At 36.8% G+C, this 22,242-nt stretch overlaps 2 protein-coding genes across 3 annotated transcripts in view; one reads left to right on the top strand and one right to left on the bottom strand.

Moving 5' to 3' along the window:
• Positions 1-760: 760 nt before the first annotated feature.
• On the bottom strand, positions 761-7,963 carry ecsit (ECSIT signaling integrator). Its single transcript, XM_060874271.1, has 8 exons — positions 7,394-7,963; positions 6,642-6,740; positions 6,115-6,529; positions 4,311-4,534; positions 3,965-4,022; positions 3,289-3,437; positions 2,828-2,948; positions 761-1,280 (listed from the first exon to the last, which is right to left on the bottom strand). The coding sequence occupies exons 1-8, from the start codon at positions 7,400-7,402 to the stop codon at positions 1,021-1,023; spliced, it is 1,335 nt and encodes a 444-aa protein (XP_060730254.1). The 5' UTR covers positions 7,403-7,963; the 3' UTR covers positions 761-1,020.
• Positions 7,964-8,025: 62 nt separating this feature from the next.
• The window catches only part of eml3 (EMAP like 3), a 34,072-nt gene continuing 19,855 nt past the window's right edge, over positions 8,026-22,242 (top strand). Inside the window, exons 1-4 of one of the 2 annotated variants that reach the window (XM_060874268.1) lie at positions 8,026-8,227; positions 20,119-20,295; positions 20,466-20,577; positions 21,286-21,741. In XM_060874268.1, the coding sequence (XP_060730251.1) occupies positions 8,203-8,227; positions 20,119-20,295; positions 20,466-20,577; positions 21,286-21,741 (770 nt within the window). In that variant the 5' untranslated portion in view covers positions 8,026-8,202. The remainder of the gene's footprint in view (positions 8,228-20,118; positions 20,296-20,465; positions 20,578-21,285; positions 21,742-22,242) is intronic. The other variant, XM_060874269.1, reaches the window with a different exon arrangement.

The raw sequence follows: 22,242 nt of genomic DNA, 5'->3' as shown, positions 1-22,242 counted from the left end.
AGATTTAAATTACTTAATATATATATATATATATATATATATATATATACACGTGTATATATATATATATATACACACGTGTATATATATATATATATATATACACGTGTATATATATATATATATACACACGTGTGTATATATATATATATATACACGTGTATATATATACATGTATATATATATATATATATATATATATATATATATATATATATACACGTATATATATATACGTGTATATATATATATATATATATATATATATATATATATATATATATATATATATATATATATATATACATACACTGTTCAAATACCATTGTGATATGGATGGAGATTTTATATATATATATCACAATGGTATTTGAACAGTAAGCTGCTTTACAACAATCTTCTTTCAGTAATACAGCTTTGAAATGATTTTTATATTCTCAGTGTCTCACATCTGTTGTTAATCATCCATAGCCAGAACCAATTTCAGCACATTTAACTTTCATTTAATTTTGCATCAGACTGCACACTATTCTTAGATCTGCAGAACTCAAAGTAACTCAATGAGAAACATAAATTTCTCAGAAATCTCTTGTTCAGTGCTCGACCTTGTGTTTAAAGTGGTGGACAAAACTGTTAAGAGAATTCAATGAGATGCTCAGTCTACTGGGTAACAATCCATTAGTGGTTTGTCATTCAGAAACTTGTCCACCAAAGTTCATGTTTCCACCAAAGACAACCATAAACAGAAAAGCTGTATAAATAGTTTATTTATTGCATTAATAGGTTTTAGCAAACTCGCACAAACACCATTATGCAATTACATGCAGTATGATCAGTCCATTTCAAATGCTCTGCTGACGAAATCTTTAGGCCAGTCTCAGTCAAATATACTTTTAAAAAATCTTCAATTTTTTTTAAACTAAGTTTATCAGAATTTACCTAAAGGACAAACAAGAGCCCAAGGCTGTTGTCTAGGTCTTAACTAATTTCCAGGAACACCCCTTACTGGGTACTGCCCAGTCACTGCTTCATACCCTGTGAGTGCAATACTTCCTCCTCTACGATGTGCTCCTCTTCAGTTCCTGGGCTCTGATTTTGTCTGGAATCATGGTGAATATCTTCAACTTTCTGCAGTTTTCTGAATCCAGAATCCAGACGAAACACAGTGGGAACCTTCCCTAAGATTGGGTTGTTCTCCTGCAATCCACTGATCCACTGTGCTAGCGTAGCCTGGTCACCTTGTGCCGTCATGCACATGGCGTAGACCGCCCCTTCCACAACTGAACAAATGAAATCAAATAGTACTTACCTCAGTGTCTATGATTCTTTTATTCACTTAAGAATATTCTACTAAACACAGTGGGGTTAAGAGCATTCTTAAGTGTATGTAAGTGTACATTCACTGAGCACATTTTCAGGAACTACTGTACACTTTCTCATTCATGCAATAATCTAAAGCCAGCAGCTTTGGGTAATGTTCACATCAAACACCAAAAGGAAAACATGTGGTATGATTGTTGGTGCAAGACAGGCTGGTATTTCTCTAACTGCCAATCTCCTTGGGCTTTCATTCCCAACAGTCAATAAAATTTTCCACAAAATGGTGCAATAATTTGAAAAAATCCAACGAAAAGCAGTTCTGAAGACTGAAACGCCTTATTAATGAAAGAGAGCAACCATGAAAGGACAGATAGAGACACTATTACTGTTCAACTGTGGTGGGCAGAAAATTATCTCAAGAATGCATAACACTCACTCACTCACTTTCTACCGCTTATCCGAACTACCTCGGGTCACGGGGAGCCTGTGCCTATCTCAGGCGTCATTGGGCATCAAGGCAGGATACACCCTGGACGGAGTGCCAACCCATCACAGGGCACACACACACTCTCATTCACTCACACACTACGGACAATTTTCCAGAGATGCCAATCAACCTACCATGCATGTCTTTGGACCTGGGGAGGAAACCGGAGTACCCGGAGGAAACCCCCGAGGCACAGGGAGAACATGCAAACTCCACACACACAAGGCGGAGGCGGGAATCGAACCCCCAACCCTGGAGGTGTGAGGCGAACGTGCTAACCACTAAGCCACCGTGCCCCCCAAATGCATAACACATCAAACCATAATGTGGATGGGTTACAACAGCAGAAGACCACGCTGAGTTCCACTTCTTTCAGCCAAGAACAAATAGCTAAGTCTGCAGAAAGAACAGACTCACAGGTAATTGAAAAACGCAGTCTTTCTGCTGAAGCACACAGACGGTAGGGTCAACGAATACAATCTGCCTTGTTTCAACAGTCCTGGTGGAGGTGGTGTGATGGGGTGGGGAATGTTTTCTTAGCACACTTTGGGTCTCTTAAAATGAATCATCATTTGAATGACAGAGCATATGTGTGTATCATTGACTATGTGAATCCCTTCATGGCCTTAATTTATTCATCTTCTAATGTCTACTTCTAGCATGATAATGCAGCAAAAGTCAGGTTTCGTGAACACGACATGAACGTCTTCGGTGTTGTTTCCAGTCACCGGATCTGAATACAGTTGTCAAATCTGCAAGAATTGTGGATTGCAATTATGAAAACATTCTCAAAGGAATGTTTCCTTCGTGATGTGGAATCCATGCTATGAGGAAACGATGCTCTTCTGAGAGCAAAGAGAGGCTACGTATTATTAATACAGTGTTCCTATTAAAGTGCTCAGTGAAGGTATTTGTTATATTAAACTACGATTACAAATAAAGCCTCATGTTCTACGGCAGAATGTAGATGCATTCACTTTAGAACCTACGGGACACTTTATGCTTTTTGTGCATGCTCACCATCATCCACATCAAAGCTGTCATCATCTCCCAAGTCTCTCTGAAGGTCAAGGTCAATATACTGGGGATAGAAAAGGCTCTGCTCTGGACCAAGCATCTCAGGATCGAGCGCCTCCTCTATCTACATAGGTAAAAAAAAAAAAGTAATAGCAATTATACTACAACATTGTGATTGGTCATAAGGTTCTCATTAATGTTCTATAACAGTGTGACACAGTGAGCAGACAGAAGTCACAGGTTTATATCATCAGCCCTGTTTTAATGTTTCTTACTGCACCTAATCCTAATAATAAAACCCAGTAATAAAGATATTAAAGAGTAAACCCTCAAACTGTTGACATGATAAAGCTTTCAGTGAAGAGATGTATTAAGTATTTACAGAACTCGAGTCTCTGCAATTATAAATGTCCCTAATAGACAAAGCATATGTAATTCTCACACAATATTTATTCATACAGTACCTGCTCCTCAGGGGGGACAGAGTCGGCTCTGAGCAGATAATAATGTACACAGGTCTTCCTGAGCCACAAAGGAAATGGGCCTTCCACAAACACCGGTCTGTCGGAGTTGTGCTTGGCAAGAAGAGAGCGCTGCTCTGGACTCTGGATGCCTGTAATGATGGCAGAGACCATAAGGATATACTGGGAATTTATATTCTCTTACATTAAACAACAAATCCGTTGCTGAGGATTTACTGTATGTTTCATTTAATATTATTAATAATTATTTTTTTATACTTCTCTGTTGGTCAGACCGGCTCTTTACCCGTCTTTGTAGAATTTAGCTCTATTTAGATCAACCGAATCTATGAATACTTCTGAAAGCAACTTTATTATTAAAGTTGGCCAAAAGTCCACTTTTTGTCTTTTTTCTTTTTGGTTGTTTCCTAGAACACAGCCACAGCAACATTCGGTGAGTTTCCCAGCCTTCCGACACATCAGGAACCAACAGCAGTTAAACGGCATATGACTCGTTTTGTATTTATTATTTACGATATATATGTATCGTGTTGTATCATTGCTGCATCTTGGTTTTGTGGATTTTTGCTTGACGTATCAAAGCAGGTATGTCTATTTTGGTGCTAAACAATGGCGTTTTCTTTTAAGAGAAATAAGGCCCGATGCACGAGTTCCATACCGACGATGTGCGGGTGTGAGATCTCCTCTCCTGCCTCTGTAATGTGTGTGGAAGGAAGCTGTAGGAGGACAGAGCAGATGATGGAAAGTGAGCAGTTAAAGAGTCACATTCGCCTCAACAAAGCAGGAAAACCAGTTTTCCAGTTATCTTCCCATGTAGTACGTTCAGCTGTAATGTTCCCTTTCCCTTTAACTTTTCCAAAATAGTTTCTTTCTTCTTGGTATTTTTTATGACTTAAATCATATCATTTAAACACTACAATGCTAACTCAAGGTGTTAAATTCTTGATACGTGCTCGTAGCAAACATGCTGGAATACTAACAGCCTGGCAGCTAATGGTGTTTACCTGATAAACTGTAATTTTAGCATCCAGGTCATTAGCGATGCGGGTGAGGCTGAAACGGGCAAGGTCCACTGGGTCTTGCGGGAGCTCGTGAGGCACTGGGAATGGATTCAGATTCTTAAATTTGGGAAACCAGTACATGATCCGCTGGTACTTCCTCATAGGGTGGCTCTTCTCGCCAAAGATCTGAACCAGAAGGACTTTAGTTTCCATGTTAGGCATAATGCCTGCAATTAAACACGAGAGAAATAAATGTCGGACATTGTTGAATGAAAGCAGACTAGTCAAACACATAACACATCATAATTGTGTTACATTTTAACTTCATTATGCAGCAAGTCAATGTTTTTCTTTTATATAGTTATGGAACTGTGATGAAATAATTCCACCCGTTTTCTGCAGCACTTATCCTATATGGGGTTGTGAGGAACCTGGAGTCCAACACACACACACACACACACACACACACACGTCCTATCAAAGTTTTTCTTGTGAAGTGTTCTCTAGCATTATAGGCTCTACATTCACTCTACCCCTGAGCAGAATAATTTAGTAACAGAAGATAAATGTAGGAATGAATAAAAAGACAAGATCCAGACAGAACACTGTGTTGCAATGAAAGAAAAAAAACAAAGAGATACTCATAACATTTATGATGACAGAAATATACAGTTGTGCTCAAAGGTTTGCATACCTTGGGGAAATTTGCAAGATGTTTACTATTTTTTAAAGAAAACCTGAGTGAGAAGAATGGCAGATTGTCTGCCAGGAATTTCTGATAACATGCTGCATTCATCTTGCCATCAATTTTTACTAACTACCCTGTGCCACTGGAGCTCACACAGCCCCAAAACATAAGAGATCCACCACCATGCTTTAGAGTGGGGATGGTGTAGGCCTTGTTGACTACTGTCCAAACTTAGCGTTGTGAATAAAAAGTTCAATTTTGGTCTCATCACTCCAAATTGCTGCTCCAGAAGCTATGAGGCTTGTCTAGGTTCTCTCTGGCGTACTGAAGGCGGGCCTTTTTGTGGCATGGTAACGACTTTCTCCTGGCAAATCGACCATGCAGGTCATCTGCGTTCAAATACCTCCTTATTGTGCTCCTTGAAACCCTACCACTTTATTCCAGAGCAGCCTGTATTCCTCTCGAAGCTGTTTGTGGGTTTTTCATTGCGTCCCAGACAATTCTTCTGGCAGTAGTGTGTAAAATATTTCTTGGTCTATCTGACTGTGGCTTAATATCAACAGAACCTGTTATTTTCCATTAGAGTTTGAACAGCCCTGACTGGCATTTTCAAGTGTTGAGATCTTTTTATATCCTTTTCCTGCTTTATAAGTTCAACCTTATTATGCAGGTCCATCGGCAGTTCTTTTGTCCTCCCCATGGTGCAGTATCCAGCCAAGTCAGTGCATCACCTCATGAACTGAGAAACTCACTGAATATTTATACAGACACTAATATATAATGATTCTGATTCCAATAACAATGAGTCACAGGTGTGGAAACTTCACTTATAGTCATTTAAACCTCTGTGTGTCAACCTGTGTGTTTATAATGTATCAGGGTTGTTCTGTTTTAAAAAGGAGTCAAATAATTATGTGATAATTTATGACTTCACATGATCACTATCATTAAATAAGAAAAAAATATTTTGCATTATCAGTCATATTTTTCTAATAAATGGCAATGATTAACAATTTCTTTTGAGCACAACTGTATGTTAGTGTGTGTCTGAGTGTGCAGACTTGCCTGGGGCCAAGTGTATATCGTTTTGGTTTAAATAAAAGGCCAACACACACCCACCATAATTTTCCATCTGCTCCAGCACCTGTACACCACACTCCTGTTGCCTGGGGTAGTGATTGAATGTCCTCTGTATAAAGTTTTGTGGCACAAACACTTCTTTTGGAAATACATCCAAGATTTTGTTGTAGACTGCGATGTCTCGCTCCACTTTAAATTCAGGCATTTTCTTCAGAGCAGCGTAAATAAACTCCACATGCCCACGCCGCCGGATGTCCTTCTTGTTGAAGGTGTCCAGCACTCGGTTGAAACTGGCTTTGCTCTTTGCATCTCTTGCTGCTTGCTCAAACAGCTCATCATGCGTGACTAAAGATTTGGACTTTTTCTCAGTCTCATGTTCAATTATTTCCTGAAGATTTGTACTGTCTGCTTTGCTTTTGCAAAATGCTGAACTGCTATGAATCCACCTTGGCACCTAAAAAAAAAAAACAATAACAAAGCAACAAACGAATGGATTCTTATTTACAGACCTCTTTAAGGACAGGTGGCTATTTTAAATATTTGATGATCTGACACTGAACACTTACGCGACCAAAGCAGAGCCTTGGGCTCAGTCGAGTAACGGCAGGAACAACAGTGGACCTGATGCACGCAGTGTGAGAGATTTGTAAGAGAAACCTGCTGGCCTTAATGAAAAGAAAAAAAAAGACATCGATTTGTCACAGTAAAGGCAAAATAACAGCAGGGGTAACTTTATTAGTTACCCCTGTGTACTTATTTATTAGTACACATTGTAAAAAATGTGTTCAGTAAGACACTGAAAATTTAATTCAATTTATTTGTATTGCTTTTTTTTACAATTTCCCATTGTCTCAAAGCAGCTTTAAAGAAGTTTGGAAACAGAAGAGAGAGAAAAAGAAAGAAATATATAATAATAATAATAAGAAGAAGAAGAAGAAGAAGAAGAAGAAGAAGAAGAAGAAGAAATAAATAATAAATAAATATAAAATATATAAAGAATAAATAAAGAATAAAAAGAATAAAGAATACAAATAAAAAAGTGAATATATATATATAATTAAAGTTTAAAATTAATTAAAAAAGATGAACTTATAATTTAAAATACTATATATCTATCCCTATAATACACCTTATAACCCTTATGTAAGGGGAAATATTACAAAGATTAGAAAACTTTAGGCTGAACCCAAATGTTGACACATGGTGTAGTAAATATTTTACTTTTATTATGACACACTGTGACATTTGGGCTCCAACCTGAGAGTCCAAGCAACATGATTATATAATATAATAAGTAACAGTGTGTGTGTTTCCTTACCATGGCCATTCCCAATTACAATATGTGTTGTTCGGAGTGACTCCCCTTTATTTAGGATTACTGGTAGTCAAAACAAGAAGCCCATCATTTAGCATTTAGCTTCATGTCGGTCAAATCTCCTTCAATCTGAACACGCCGGTAGGATGATTTCCAGGTCCATCAGCGCTCGGGTTTACCCTAAACATTGAGAAACATTTGCACCCTCGTTGGTTCCGCTTGGCTTTTGGTTCCTCACAATAACATCATGGCTTCCGCGGCTTTGCCACAAGGTGGCGAATCGAAACATAAACCTTTTTATGTTGTCATGAGTGAAATAAACTCCACCGGACTCTCTTTCTCTCACTCTGCATGCGTGCATGTGTTGGAAATTCGTGTCACCCTTTTTCGTAAGAATTGAAACAACAGCGTTGTAAGAGCCTGTATAGTAATTTTGATAACGCAAAACCGCCTTTCCATGGAAATAAAAAGTTTCATAAGAAGCATAAAGGAGTTTTGCAACATGAAATCCCTCCACACCTACTGCAGTTTTATGTGCACTTGCCTTCCGCCGCATTTCCTGCCTATGTGTGGTTTTGGACTGGAATTGAATTTTCAGTCGGTCGCGCGCGCGCGCACACACACACACAAACCCGCACACACGCGCACACACACACACACACACACACACACACACACGTGTCTTTTCCCTGGGTGTTGCTGCTGAGTACAGTTTATTTTCTCACACACAAAAACACAACATGACTCGAGTGGATTCCTCACATGCGACAATACGCTGTTTCATAAAGGTTTAAAGAAGATCAGATTAAAACATGGATGGATCAACAAACAGTCTGGGTAAGTGTCAGATCCACTTTGTTATGCGTCTCCTCTCGACCCGTGTGATTCGTCTCGACTGACACTTTGGCACTACAACGTAGTCATTGGTAAAAACTGTGAAAGTCGCACAGATGAGAAGTCAGTCTAGTCATGAGACACTCAGTCCCCTGGCTGTATGTTTTATGCTTATTTTATTTATTTATTATTAATTTATTTTAATGACAGTCTGCACTAGTTTGCTCAGCTGAAGTGAAACTAGAAACTAGCTATTCAATGTTGTCATGAAGCTACATAACACCATTCAGTGCAGGAAAGCAATGTTTCACTTGAAAAAGGAAATAAAGTCCATTTAGCTCTTAAATTTTGGAGGAGTGTATACTTTATTTTTCATGTTACACTGGAAATACGTTCAGATCTTCAAGTTTCCAACTGTAGAAATAAATCAGCATTGATGTATAAGGTGAAAGTTCTATCCTGTTATAAGTTATAGGTCATATTCAGAGGTTAAATGGGGAGTGATGGGGTGGGAGAGCACCAGGAATTTGGCAACACCTTTAATAATGTGTTATTTATTACACGTCATTATTAACCCTGCTACTATGCCAATGATGTTTTATGGAAACGATTCGTGTAGTTTAGTACACTTTAATTTACAACTATAAAGTGTTTAGTACTTTCTGGTAATTTTGCCATGCTGTAAGACCCAGTACAATATGGGAAACAACATGAAATTCTTAGGTCTTAGCATTTACTTCCTGATAGAGGAATACATTTTACAGTTTCATGTACTTGTTAGTTTGGTGATGCTTTCTGTAAAGGGCCGCTTAGTTAACATTTATTGACGTAGTCTCTGGTGCCTGCTTTTTGTAACATTCAGGTTCCTTCTCTGGTGAGTTTTCAAGACAGAGACAGGGTTATGTAATGTCAGTAGAATAACAAGCTGTATTGGAAAAAGACCAGGTGATTTATTTTTCAGTGTTTCTGTACCCCTGATTGCCTCAGATTCTTGTTCCTGGCAGGCAGGAGTATAACCTGTCAAGGCTTGATGTTTTGTGCATGCTGAGATGCTTTTCTGCTCACCACAGTTGTACAGAGTGATTATATGAGTTACTACTGTATGTCTTTACTGGCAGGTTTGAACCAATCTGGCCATTTTCCTCTAAACAAGAATAATCAAGGCATTTCTACCTCCAAATCTGTCACTCAATCTGTGACTTACCATCAGCTCTAGACACTCTGTTCTTACTGTACTTGGTGTTTACAAATGATACTGAAGAATGTAATACTGAAGAGATATGCTATTCAGACCATTATGTGGTACCAGCGTATTTACATTGTGTTTACAGCCTTATAAACCTCTTGAGCTTTAGTGATTTGGGTAACAATAAAGAGCACATGGAGAAAAGCCTCAGGCGTCTACTGGAAGTTCTAGTTTTAACTGTGTACTTCTGATGAAGTGTTAATTCATGCCAGTTTTTCCTGTATGGACTGTAAAAACTCTAACTGTGGATTTTTGACATGGTCTGGATTAAATGTTAGGCTGTTTGAAATGGCAAAGTATAATTCTTGAATACTTTTATAGGATATAAAATACATATGGTGGTAATTTATGGTTTATTAATAGTCCGGAACAGAAACAATACACCTATAATGTTAGCAGCACATTCACAAAAGGCTATTAAAAAAACCATCAAAGAGTTTTATACATAAAAATCTGGTTACAGGAGGAATGGATGGAAAAATTAAGAATAAATGGTGTAGTGAGCCAACATCCAATCAGATCCTTGTTGCTATGCAGCTTTGATTAGATGTTGTGACCTGATTGGTTGTTGTTTTCAGGCTCTTTGAAGTTGCTTCATATATGCATGAGTAATTTGGGCATTTCTCATAATAACAACCTCCAATCCGTTAATACACCACAAATACTATATACACAAAATTTTAATAATAACTGACACTTGCTGTGTGATTATTTTTTCATGTGAGACAATTTTGAGGTTTAAAGGTGAAGGAAGAAGATGTTGAGAAATCGTCAGTAAGGCTTCACAAACTGTCATCTGTCAGTCATTATCAATCATTGTTGAAATATTCTCATATAGCCTTTGCACCACTGGTGCTGTAGAAAGCTGTAATCAGTGTACCTAGTAATCAGTGTATTTGTTTGCGTGTGAATGTGTGTGTGTGTTGTGAGGATTCTGACCTTACACAAACCCTATTAAGTCATTGGCGTGTTTGTGTTATACAAGATCACAATATCTAGAAAACGAATTGCAATATTATTTCAAGACAATAGCTTCATTTCAATTACGATATATTCCTAGAAAAGTTGTGTATACATTGTCTTAAACACACACTGCCTGCTACACCAGGACTTTTACACAAATCTCCTTTTTCACCGGCTATATTTACTCGGAAAGATTTCACCAGTTTGAATGAATTCATTCTGGTTGCACATTCCAAATGAGCTGTTTATTTGTGCATGTTAAACTGGGTGGTCTGTATACCATCTTGATTTATATGCATGTTACAAGTAATTCGATCCACAGTTACGTGCCTGCGTGGAGCAAGATTTAGTGTTGGCACTCACATAACAAGGAGCACTTTAGTCCAGTCAGCGTATGCTGTTCTTTAAATCGAACATTTTGTTCGTCTAAGAAAAACATCCTCCATATGTTCCATGGGTAGCAAGGAAGTAGTATTCGTGTCTACAGTCAGATTGCTCAGCATTATTTTTTGTGGAAATGCTTCTAATTTGCAGTCTTTTCTAATTTATTGCTACAAGTTTCATTACAAATTAAATTATTGATAACAACTGCGTCAAAAAAAGTCATCAGAGTGTCATCTGATCACATGCTTTAATAGAAGAGATTAGGTATGAGGAAAGTCTGACCTTTCATACCAAAACTTAACATGCTTAATAATATTTAAATACATTTAAATAGTCACCTAGAAATATTGCAGAATCTTGAATATTAATCATTCAATATATGAAACATTTACTTTCTTTGTCTAAAATATTTCAAAATATTAAAATTTTTAAAAAAAGTCACAGATTTTTAATTTGGTGTCAGAGTTTTGGACCTGCCAGTTCAGCTTGATTGGCCTTAAACATATGGTGATACTGACCAAGCTACTCAAATTCGATTTGAACATCAGATCACTGCAGTGGCTTAACTTCTAGCGATGCGTTCTGCAATGACGTGAAACTCGTGACACCTGAATGAACAAAACAGAACATGGGTGAAAACTAAAGGGCAAGAAAAAGAAGAAGAAAAAGGAAGAAACCTTGTTTATGACTAATATTCCACCACAAGTTATGAAATACAGAACATCGACCAAAATTGCTGTCAGATTCAAATATGTAGTTGAAAGAAGACAGATGGACTCAAGGATTTAGTCATCAGGCTCTATTTTTGTGCAGAGACGTATAAAGAAATGATTGGAACTTCTCTTATTACTGCAGCCAATGTTTAGAGCAACAGTATTATCAGCTTGAGAAAGGCTGTCAGTTTTCTTTTTCTGTTCTCTATTAGTTTATGCATAAATGTTCTTGGTTTGATCTATATTATTATTTATTTATTTATTTACTTACTTACTTACTTACTTACTCACTTAATTACTTACTTATTTTTGCTTAAATCATTTTTATATCTTATTTTTGATCTTATCGGTTATACACCACTATGCTTTCAAATATCATGCTTGCTACTATATAGTACGTTGAATATAATGCATTGTACAGTAAGTAGTTTGCAGTTGTAGAAAGCACAGCCATTTCAATTATCTCATTATCAGATTCATCAAAAGCTTTCTTTTGTAAAAACATCCTGACAACATTCTAGACTAAATTATTTAGGTATTGTTATTTTAAAAAATGGCCTTTTTTTAGACTAGGCTCAGTTATATTCCTTACTTTGGATACAAAACAAGTAAATAATAAATATAATAATAAATATATTGTTTGAGCTATGTCTGCGTCTGCACTGTCCATCAGACAAACTGTAGCATTTCAAAGCCACAAAGTAGCTGTGTATGATTCAGGGCAACATGTCATGCTGTCTCATAATGAGAGGTAAGAACTGGTGTACATACCTTTTGTACCATGTGTGCAAGAGACTGAAAGTGCAAGGACAGACAGCAGAGTGCAGGTTTTAGAGAATGACAGGAAATACAGCAGCTGAGGGTGGGCGGCCTGACGGAGAGAAATGCACAGTTATTACTCATTAGTTGAGTACAACTGTCTTGTTCCTAGAATATTGATTCAACAGGTTTGGGTTGTTTGGGGTTCTGTCAGCCTTTAACTCTCACGTCTGTGTCCAGCATCAGGACAGCGTCGTTACTAAAGCACAGGAGTCATGAGCAGCTCTTCTAGCTAAGGCATAATATGCTGTGTGTAATGAAATATGTTTATTTCATTTATTTCATGTGCAATGAAATAAATTGGAAGTGTAAGAAAAACTGGGAGTGTAAGGACTTTAAACTGCTTAAAGTTGTGGTTTTTAACCAGTGGCCCATGTGCCATTTGTGGGCCATGATACATGAATGTGCAACTCAAAGTAAAATGATTTTTAAAAAAAAAATGACATTCAAATACACACAGAACAAGTTTGGAATCAGAATAGTTTTAAAGACGGTGTGTGAAAACACAATAAAGAAATTTGCACGTCAGCCCTTAGGATAAGATCAAGTGAGATGAGATGAGATAACAAAATACTGTGCATACTTTATAGGAAAATAATCCACAATGCGTGGTGTGATGCAGCTTCATGCAACACAGACTTACCCTTAGCTGCATTGTCTTATATCATTACATCCTGAGGTGTTTCAGTCCTCTTATACCACAGTGATTTGACAACAACACATTTGTAATTTACTAATAAACATTATAACATATTATATATATATATATATATATATATATATATATATATATATATATATATATATATATATATATATATATATGTATATATATATATATATATATATATATATAATATAATATAATATAATATATATATAATACATAATATTATATATATATATATATATATATATATATATATATATATATATATATATATATATATATATATATATATAAACATTATAAACTAATAAACATCACATTGTTGGGTTTTTTTCAACTTATCATTAAATTTAATGTTGAGTAATGTCCATGAGACAACTTAGTCCCTGCTTAATTGTTTATATTCTAGCAGCTGTAAACAGTGTGACTTATATTGCTGAGAAAAAATATCATAAAGTCTAAATAAAGTGTAAAGTCTTTTGTCTTATAGACTCTCAAATACTATGGACTGTCGCAAAGCACTGACACACAATTTTCATATAACTGATTTTGTTTTTTCTTTGTTAAACATCATTATTTACAGTTCCTTTACCTATGCTTTAACGTTAAATGTTACATTTTATTTTAATTACTATTTATTCAGGGAAACTACATTCATGATATTGCAACACATATTTGAATGTAAAGTAATAGTTGTCATTATACCAGCCTGTTTTACCTTGCTTTAGGGTTGAGGCCCTTACTTTTGAGTTACATCATTTCCTTTTTCCTTCTCGCAGTGAACATAGTATAGGCCTACAGAGACGAGGTTATTTAACCCAGAACAACTTACATTCTAAAGATATTGCATCACTCAATGTACTATATTGTAAAAAAAACAAAACAAAAACAAAACATTTTTCCATGAACGCAAGAGCCATCATCTGCCTGCAGAATCAAGCACACAATATGGACACAAGTATGAGACACCTGACCATCACACCCGCATTAGGGTCTTAACCAAACTGTTGCCACAATGTCAAAGGTACATGATTGTCAAGAATGTCTCTGTAAAATTTCCCCTTAACTAAAACTAGGAAGTCCAACCTGTTCAAGCGCAACAATTTCCCTAAGCACAACGTGAGGTTCCTAACGACATGATTTGACAAAGTTGGGGTGGAAGAACTTGAGTAGCCTGTAGAGAAGCCTGACCTTCAACCCAGTAAATACCTTTAGGATGAAGTGGAATCCTGGTTGTGAGTCTGGCCTTCTATGCATTGGGCAAATCCATACATCCATGTTTCAAAATCTCTGGAAAGCCTTCCAGATGAACAAGTCCATATTATCATGCACATGTGAATTGAATTGAATAGGTTGTTAAAAAAATATGGGTTTGATAGTGAGGTGTTTACATGCCATTGGTCATGTGGTGTATGTTTATCTCTTATCTAGAGGAGTAAAATTTGTTGAAAATATAATTTGGGATGGAATTCTCTCATGGGAGGAACAACACAAGAATTGGTGATCTGGATATAAATGAAATTGCCTCCCCATGTAACTTAATCCTGTCTGAATAGGGCTTAAATTTGTTTGTCACAAATTGTGAGCAGAGTTATAGCCTTGTTATCACAATACCTGAAAAAAAAGACATACAGGTTATTTATGGAACATAGAAAAACAGCATCAGAATGTGTATGTGATCGTACTCTATATACAGTAGTACATTAAGCCGTTCTTTCACATCAGATGGAATTTAATATGGAATCTGAATATTGCTGAGCATGCAGTGTGCATGTTTTTCTCTACAACTTCTGCCGAAAACAAGTAACTCAAGGACGTGATGACTGTTTCACACTAGAATGTACAGATACGTTTGTATATTCGTTCATGTCATTCGTTCTATAGATACAGAAGTGAGGAATGTAAGTGTAGGCTCACGGTCTGGCAGTTTAACTGTACACTAGCATAACAGTATTATTGGAAATTGTTAAACCGTTAACTGCTTGTAACTATGGAATCAATGTTGCCTAAAACCACATCATTTCCCACTTCTCAATTCATTTTTAGAACAGTGGACAGTCTATAACAGTTTTTAAAAAATGTTAGCTGTTTTAAAAATAGTATAGATGAACTCATCTAGCGAGAATTAACATCGATTAACATTCTTCTCAGGAGCTCAGTGGACACAAGTTGTTGGGTTCAGACGTCATATCAAACGACATTAAAATACACACCACAACTTACAACTTGTTTGTTTTTCCCCAGTAACAAAGGTCATGCTACTTATTTTCTACTGGTTTACTGAATTCACAGATTTTAAATAATGCCAATGAAATGCATGCAAATCCATAATTATTTTATGGAAACTAGCCTGTGCAAATCTCTCTAGGCTGCTCCCCGTGTGGCCGTGTAGTTTAAAGTAGCACTTGGACGAATTACTCTTTGCCAACTCGATAAACAAGATGTTTATCATGTGAGCATAAATCTGCAGCAATGATGTAACCCGTACTATCATCCAGAAATGCTTTAATGCCAGAAAAGTTGTTGTTCAGACAAGAAACAAGTTTCCAGCAACAAAGCAGCATTTAGTCGGAAGACCTCGAGTGACCGGACACAGTAATGAAAAGAGATATTCCGAAAAAGCGTGACACAGTATGTGGCTTTGCCTCTCACATTCCAGAGCTATCACAAATCAGATAATCTTATTTATCTTTCAGCCTGGAATGAGTCCCTGTAACACTGATTCCACTGAAATCAAGACTGTAAATCTTGTCATTTTATATATTTTTTTTTAATTGTTTGATATGTTATTGCTGTGTGCATTCAACCTACCATATCTACATAGTAAAGACAGGAATCCTTGGTAAAAATTTCTTTCCACTGTTTTCTGTTACTGCTATTTTGAAACTTGTTTCCTAAGGTTTTTTAAAAGGTTTTTGTGCATCAAACGCCAAACATGGAAATGCAGGGTATGTGGGCTGAATGCGTACATCCACTCTGATATTAAATCCAAATAGTTCATCACTCTGCACCCTTTTACAATATATTGCGGTGTTTGCAGTATACACACATAGGAAGATGGAATGGAGAAGGATAGGGACTGAAAGAGAAGGCCAGAGAAAATTCCTGGTTCAGTCTTTTTCATGGGAATGTCATGTGACCATACACACGTCAGGAACTCATGAGCAACCAAATAAGAGAGGACGAAAAGAGGAGCCAGATGAAGACAAATTGCTAATTGGTTCCCGATGTGCCTAGAAGTGCACTTGGCTGGATCCATGCCTCTTAAAGGAGTTGGACACCTTTTTTAAAATGTAATGGCTAACAATGGGAATGTTACTGCTCGAAAACCTGATCTAACATTAAATTTAATGCTCATGTGACTATTAGTAAAAGAAATAAATATTTAATAATGCCAAAATGAGAATTCAGTAACTGAGCTGTAAACAACAGTAAATAAATAGGAACAGACAAGTAAGTTCGTGAACCAGTGCATCATTATGGTTTGAGAAACATCCAGCAACTAAATTGTAAACCTTTTATTAAAGGTTATTAAATTGACTTCCAGAAAGCATGTGCTTAACTTTTATTTTTATGGGAGATGATCATGAGACAACTTGCATCAGGAGCTCTTGTGTGTGTGTGTATCTTTGTGTTTCTTTTGTCATTTTGACCATAAATGCTTTCATCCATTATAACGGTTGAATCAGCTACACATTTGTCCCAGTGAAAGAAGGAGGGTGCATTAAATAGGACAACTTCTTTGTTCATGTTTTTTATGGTTCCCTTTTAAGTGACCACCGATGGAAATGAATTGTGTTCACGCACATATCTTATTTCTTATATCGGCCAAAAATGTCCCAGCTTCTCTATTTGGGGTTTTTTCACAGAAGCAGAAGTAGGCTAAATCTCCCATTACAAGGTTTCTTTGTAAATGACATATTTGGTTATAACCTAATTTACAGTTAATTATTACTATTATTATTACTGTTAATATTTTTCATATAATTGACCAAAGTGTACACGATTCACAGCCTTACAGTTTTGTACGCTTTGCTGGATACAACCTTCATAATCTTAAAGATTGCAGTCTGACTGACTCTCTTAGCACCTGGTTTCAGTGAGGAAGCAAGCTGGCAAAATCCTGTCTTTTAAAACTTATGTTTAAAGCTGTTTGTATTGAGTAAACCAGATGAATTTGAGTGTTTACTAAATGTGTAAACACTTAGAGGTCTGTTTGGTCATCTGTCAGTCAAAATTCCCCTTTCTGTTGAACGTATGCAGTTATTGGCCACATCTATTGGTGGTCTGGACATGTTTCTTTTTTTTTTTTTTTTATGAGGTCAGTAAATATGTAGTTGCTGTGGTTGTAACTGGAAAGTGAAATAATGTATCTGTCGAAATTAAGCTCTAGTAACTGCAGCAAATTCATATTATATACAAACAGTAAAGGATTTGCTGTTTGGTCATCATCCATGTCAGTCAGATTTCCCCTTTTTGTGAAAGTATGTGGTTCTTGGCCACTTCTGTTTCTGAAACACTCCAGACACTTAGCAAAGTTAGTCAGCCTTGTAAATCATAGCAGAAAGTAGCAGTTTTGAATCAACATGCTTTTTTGTATGTTGGGATTGCACATGATTTCGTTGTCTCTTAACAATGCATTGTAATGCTTCTTTAAAGCAATAACACACTAACTGCAACGTTAGCAGATGACATACTTTGAGTTGTGCAGTACATGTCACTGAGAGTCAACGCATTGTGCTTACACTTATATGTATTTTATTTTTTATTTATTATTACTTTAAAATGACTTGTAAACCTTATATTGCAATTAAGAGAAAGTTTTCTCAGTGCTTTGACATGCATGAGGTGTCATTTGCAAGTAAAGATTCTGGTTCAGCTTCAGTGATCCATGAGAAAGGCATTTGTTTCCACTCTTTAGACCTGCTACTAGTTATAAAACAGATTTTTAAAGAAAGTCATAAGCTTTCTTTTTATAGGTTTTAGGGTAGGAGTTTCAGAAGTTCAGTCCAAGTTGACCAACTTTCCATTTATGACAACCTCTTCAAAGGCTTTTGGTTAAATACTCTAATCCCCTTTTAATGTTGTGGTCCTAAATAAGGTCAGAAACGTGTACATGAAAAGATCATTTAGGTTGTATTAGTGGTTTTTAAACCCACTTTAGCTTTGGTAATTGTGTACGTCAGCTGCTTATTGTAATAAATTGAAGAATTTCATGTGTGCTGGCTCAGGCAGCCTAGAATGAAGCCTCCCACATTTTCAAAGAGCCTTTTGTGAATAAAAGGCAGCCGTGCTTCTGGTCCAAAAACTGGTTTTGTGTCTCAGCTCATAAATACCAGGACTGAAATTCAACCATGATTTTAGTTTAGAAACATTCTGGTAAAACATGTCTGCCCTTCTGTCTATCCACCTCTCTAACAGACTCATCAGTCAGTCCTGCTGACGTTCTGTCAATACAAGGCTAGCAGACAATAGAAACGTCTGTGGAACGAGTCTGTTAGAAGCTGGACATGTCGAGTGTAGCAGATTATATGGGATTTAGGAAAGCAGTGTAATGGTTGTAGAGGACATTTTAGTTAGTTCATTTATATAATTATGACACCACACCTGTAAAAAAAAAAAAAAAAAAAGTTGGGCTTGGTATTCGTAATTGTGACAATTTTCTCTGGAGTGTTTTGCCACAGCTTGTTTTTCTTGGTAACCTGGGCATTTATTAAAGAAAATTCACATAGTAAATATGTAGTTGATGTGTGATATGTTTATAATTGGAATATAGTGAACATATAGATGAAATGATGTACCTGTAGAAATAAAGCTCTAATCAGTGTACTGTAATAAATCCATATTATATACACATAGTAAGATTTTAAGATTCAGTATTGTTGGTTTTGCTCTTTTGTCCAGCTAGTTTTGAATAGCTTGTTTTTGAAGAGCTTGTTTTTTTTTTTTGTCGTTCACATATCTGATAACCTTACTAGCTAACTAATACTAGCTAACATGTTGCAATTTGAACAGAGCGTTCTGAAATTTGTTCAGAAATTTGAAAATTGTTTTGTTGTTGAACTGGAATTATTAATAAAAGATTGTTTCCCATTTCTGTGGCTGTAAATGGTAATAAGAGACACTGGAGAGTTGGATAGTCGATGTGGTTTATGAATTGTAAGCTCATGACAGATTTTTGGAGATGGCTAGTTGGCTAAAAAAAAAGCTTTTATAGACTGATTGGCAGAGAGTAAATCTTATTTTCAACCATGTTAAAGCATGTTACCTGCTGTAAGATGTACAAACATATCAGGCTGCTGTAACCAAATAGAAATCTTAAACTTGTGAGAGGATTGCACTAATTCTTTAATGTCATTTGATCAACTCACAACTCCCATTGGCCCCAAAGTAGCTGAAAAAAAAAACAGAGTAAAAAAAAAGCAAGTTTAAGTCCAAACATTGACACAGCCATCCATTGCCAGGAGTACAAGAGAGCGAAACTGGCCATACTGTCTGAGTTGGAGGGATGACTGTCTCTGCTGTCCGATTTTAGCCAGTCATGTTTCTGGAATATCACATAATTTAGCAGCAAATGTGGTGAATAGCTACACATCTCAAAGTTGGTTGGTAGCTGTGCCTTGAGAGCTGAAGAAATGGTTAGTTGGTGCGAATTGGCAAATAAAGAAAATGGAAAAGGAATATTTATCAAGAGCCGAAGTAAAGTAAATAAAGTGGGAAATGTGCCCTATTTACATTTGGATGTACACAAAAAAGCAGCATTTCCTGACATACGCAAAAAAGGGTGTGATACATGAATCAGCTGTAACTTTGCTTTTGTGGTCTAACATTTTCATTTCGTCGTCTGTAATTCTCTACAGATGGTGTGCCTGTCTGTATTGCGGTTAATGACATTAGCAGTGTTCTGTTTGGCTGTATTTTGTCACGTTTATTGTTCTGTGCCTGGCGTCCCAATACCACCATAGAGCACTGAATTATTATTAAAGTATCACTAGGCCTGTGTTCTCCGAAAGTTATATAACGATCATAACAATGATTTAACGTGACCAGGTGCTGATTATCTGTGTGTGTGTGTGTGTGTTTGTGTGTGTGTGCGCAGATGATGTGTCGGCTGGAAGCAGCACAGAGTTTCCAGACAGGCTCTCACTTATGGAAGTGAGGCTTCAGGCACAGGAAGATGAGATCACATTGCTCAAGTCCTCATTGGCCGACGCACTGCGTAAGCTCCGCCTCCATGACCAACAGATCCCACTACTGAAGCAGCAGCTAATTGCAAGTAAGAGCTTCCAAGATTTAAATATTATTTTATTAAATAAAAAAAAACTTTTTCTTGTGTGTGTGTGACATTTTTTTATAAGTGATGTTTCCTTAAATTTTACATTATTGTTACAAGTTTAATTCAGATTTCACGTATAGATAATATAAAGCGTGTGTTTATTCCTACAGTGAACCCGGGTGCAGCTCGGGTGTTGAGTCAGTCGTTTTGCGTTGATGGCTTCTCCAAACCCTACAGACACTCCACCAGTTCTCTGGATGGACTGCACCACACATCTGACAGGTATCAGCACAGGAGCATCTGTGTACTTTTTAAACCATATCAGAAGAACTCTTCTCTTTGTTCTTCTTCATGATCTTAATCATTATTCTTTCAAAAACTTTAAAGTCAATACCACTAATTTTACATGTACAGTATATTCATTAGAAAAGAGACAAATGGCTTTGCATATTTCGGCTGATCTACAGACGGGATGTGACAAAGCTTCTTTCTGTAATGCCTCCCTGGAGATACAAGTTCCTCAATTTGTGAGAAATGCAGTCTTCCCACCCACATGTTTAGCACAACAAAGAATGAATACAACAGTATTTGGCACACACTGACATTGGGACAACTGAGCAACATTTCTGTTTCAGAATCGCTTGGTTTGTAAGAACATTAAGACTTCATCATGGTCCTTTTATTTGGTGTAGCAGTCAGTGTTGCACATAAGGAAAATAGTTAAACAGCTTCTTTTGAGTGGTTTACCTGAATTATATTTCTCTTCAGGTGAACGTTTTGGAGGTTTATATAAGCTATTGTAACACAATTAACTTAATACGACTATTTAGTCGTTGTTTTTTTTGCAGTGATACTCAGTTTTTTATTTTAAAAATGACTTTAGATCTCAATCAAATGTTAGGGCTACTCCCCTCAGGAGAGATGATCTTCAGTGCAAAAGACAATGGTTTATTGCTTGTATTTATCTTGATTGTGTGTGTGTGTCTTCAGCCATGTCTCAAACTCAGCTGAAAATGGAGAGAGTAGTAGAGCTCTCTCTATCCCCAGCTTGAAAACAGGCACTAGTGAAAAAGCCACACAAACAGAACCCTGGATCCCTGAGCCTGAGAGGACGCCTTTGGCCCTCACCAGGGCCTCCAAGAGTCTTTCTCTGGAGGATGCACTTCCTGAAGGCGTCTCTCTCATGGACAAGGCACTGCACAAAGCCCGGCAGGAAAGTCAGGAGGATGAAGACAACGAAGAGAAGGAAAAAAGCTGGCAGTATAAAATGGAAGAGACAATCCAGCCCACAACGATCAAAAGCCTCCAAAAACAACACAGCAAAAGCAGCGAAGAAAGCCAAGGTTCAGCTCCTCAGACTCCAACTTCCAGTTCTCCAGCACCGCCTAAAGAGCCTACGCACAGTGGAGCTCTTTCTCCCATTATGGAGGGCGAGAAGAAACTACTGTGCGTTTACCCGCCCATCAATCCAGTCTTTTTCCATCCTTGCATGATCTTCCTGCTTTGGCTTAGTTCAGATTCTAACATAATCTCCTGCACTACTGCTCTAATTAATTATTAATACCTCTGAATTCCTCTTTATTTCCAAGATGCAACTTATGCCTTCGGCGAGGAACAATCTGAATGTCACTTTGGGGCACAAAGAGTAAATTATGTTAAAGGGTTAAAGACAAAACCAATTTTATTTAGAGTCTGAGGCCAGGGTTGGGGATTAGTGCTAAGCCCAACTCTTTGTTAGTGCAAGCCTGTTACTATATATGAGCGGGGTTAAATATAGTGTAGTTAGTCCATTGAAAGCCAAATTGCAAGTCTCTTTAAAGTTGTTAAAATATGTGCTAAATTGAAACCTTGGAGATATAAAGTTAAGATAATTTTGAGATGCAAAGATATAAAGCTTAGAAAGTTTTAAGCAGATATTTCAGGGGTAAATTTTTCTCACTTTTGCTG

The sequence above is a fragment of the Tachysurus vachellii genome, chromosome 7 (genome assembly GCF_030014155.1).
Source record: "Tachysurus vachellii isolate PV-2020 chromosome 7, HZAU_Pvac_v1, whole genome shotgun sequence".
Lineage (NCBI taxonomy): Eukaryota > Metazoa > Chordata > Actinopteri > Siluriformes > Bagridae > Tachysurus > Tachysurus vachellii.
Note: the sequence above shows the minus strand (reverse complement) of the source record. Positions and strands in the feature narration are given on the sequence as shown.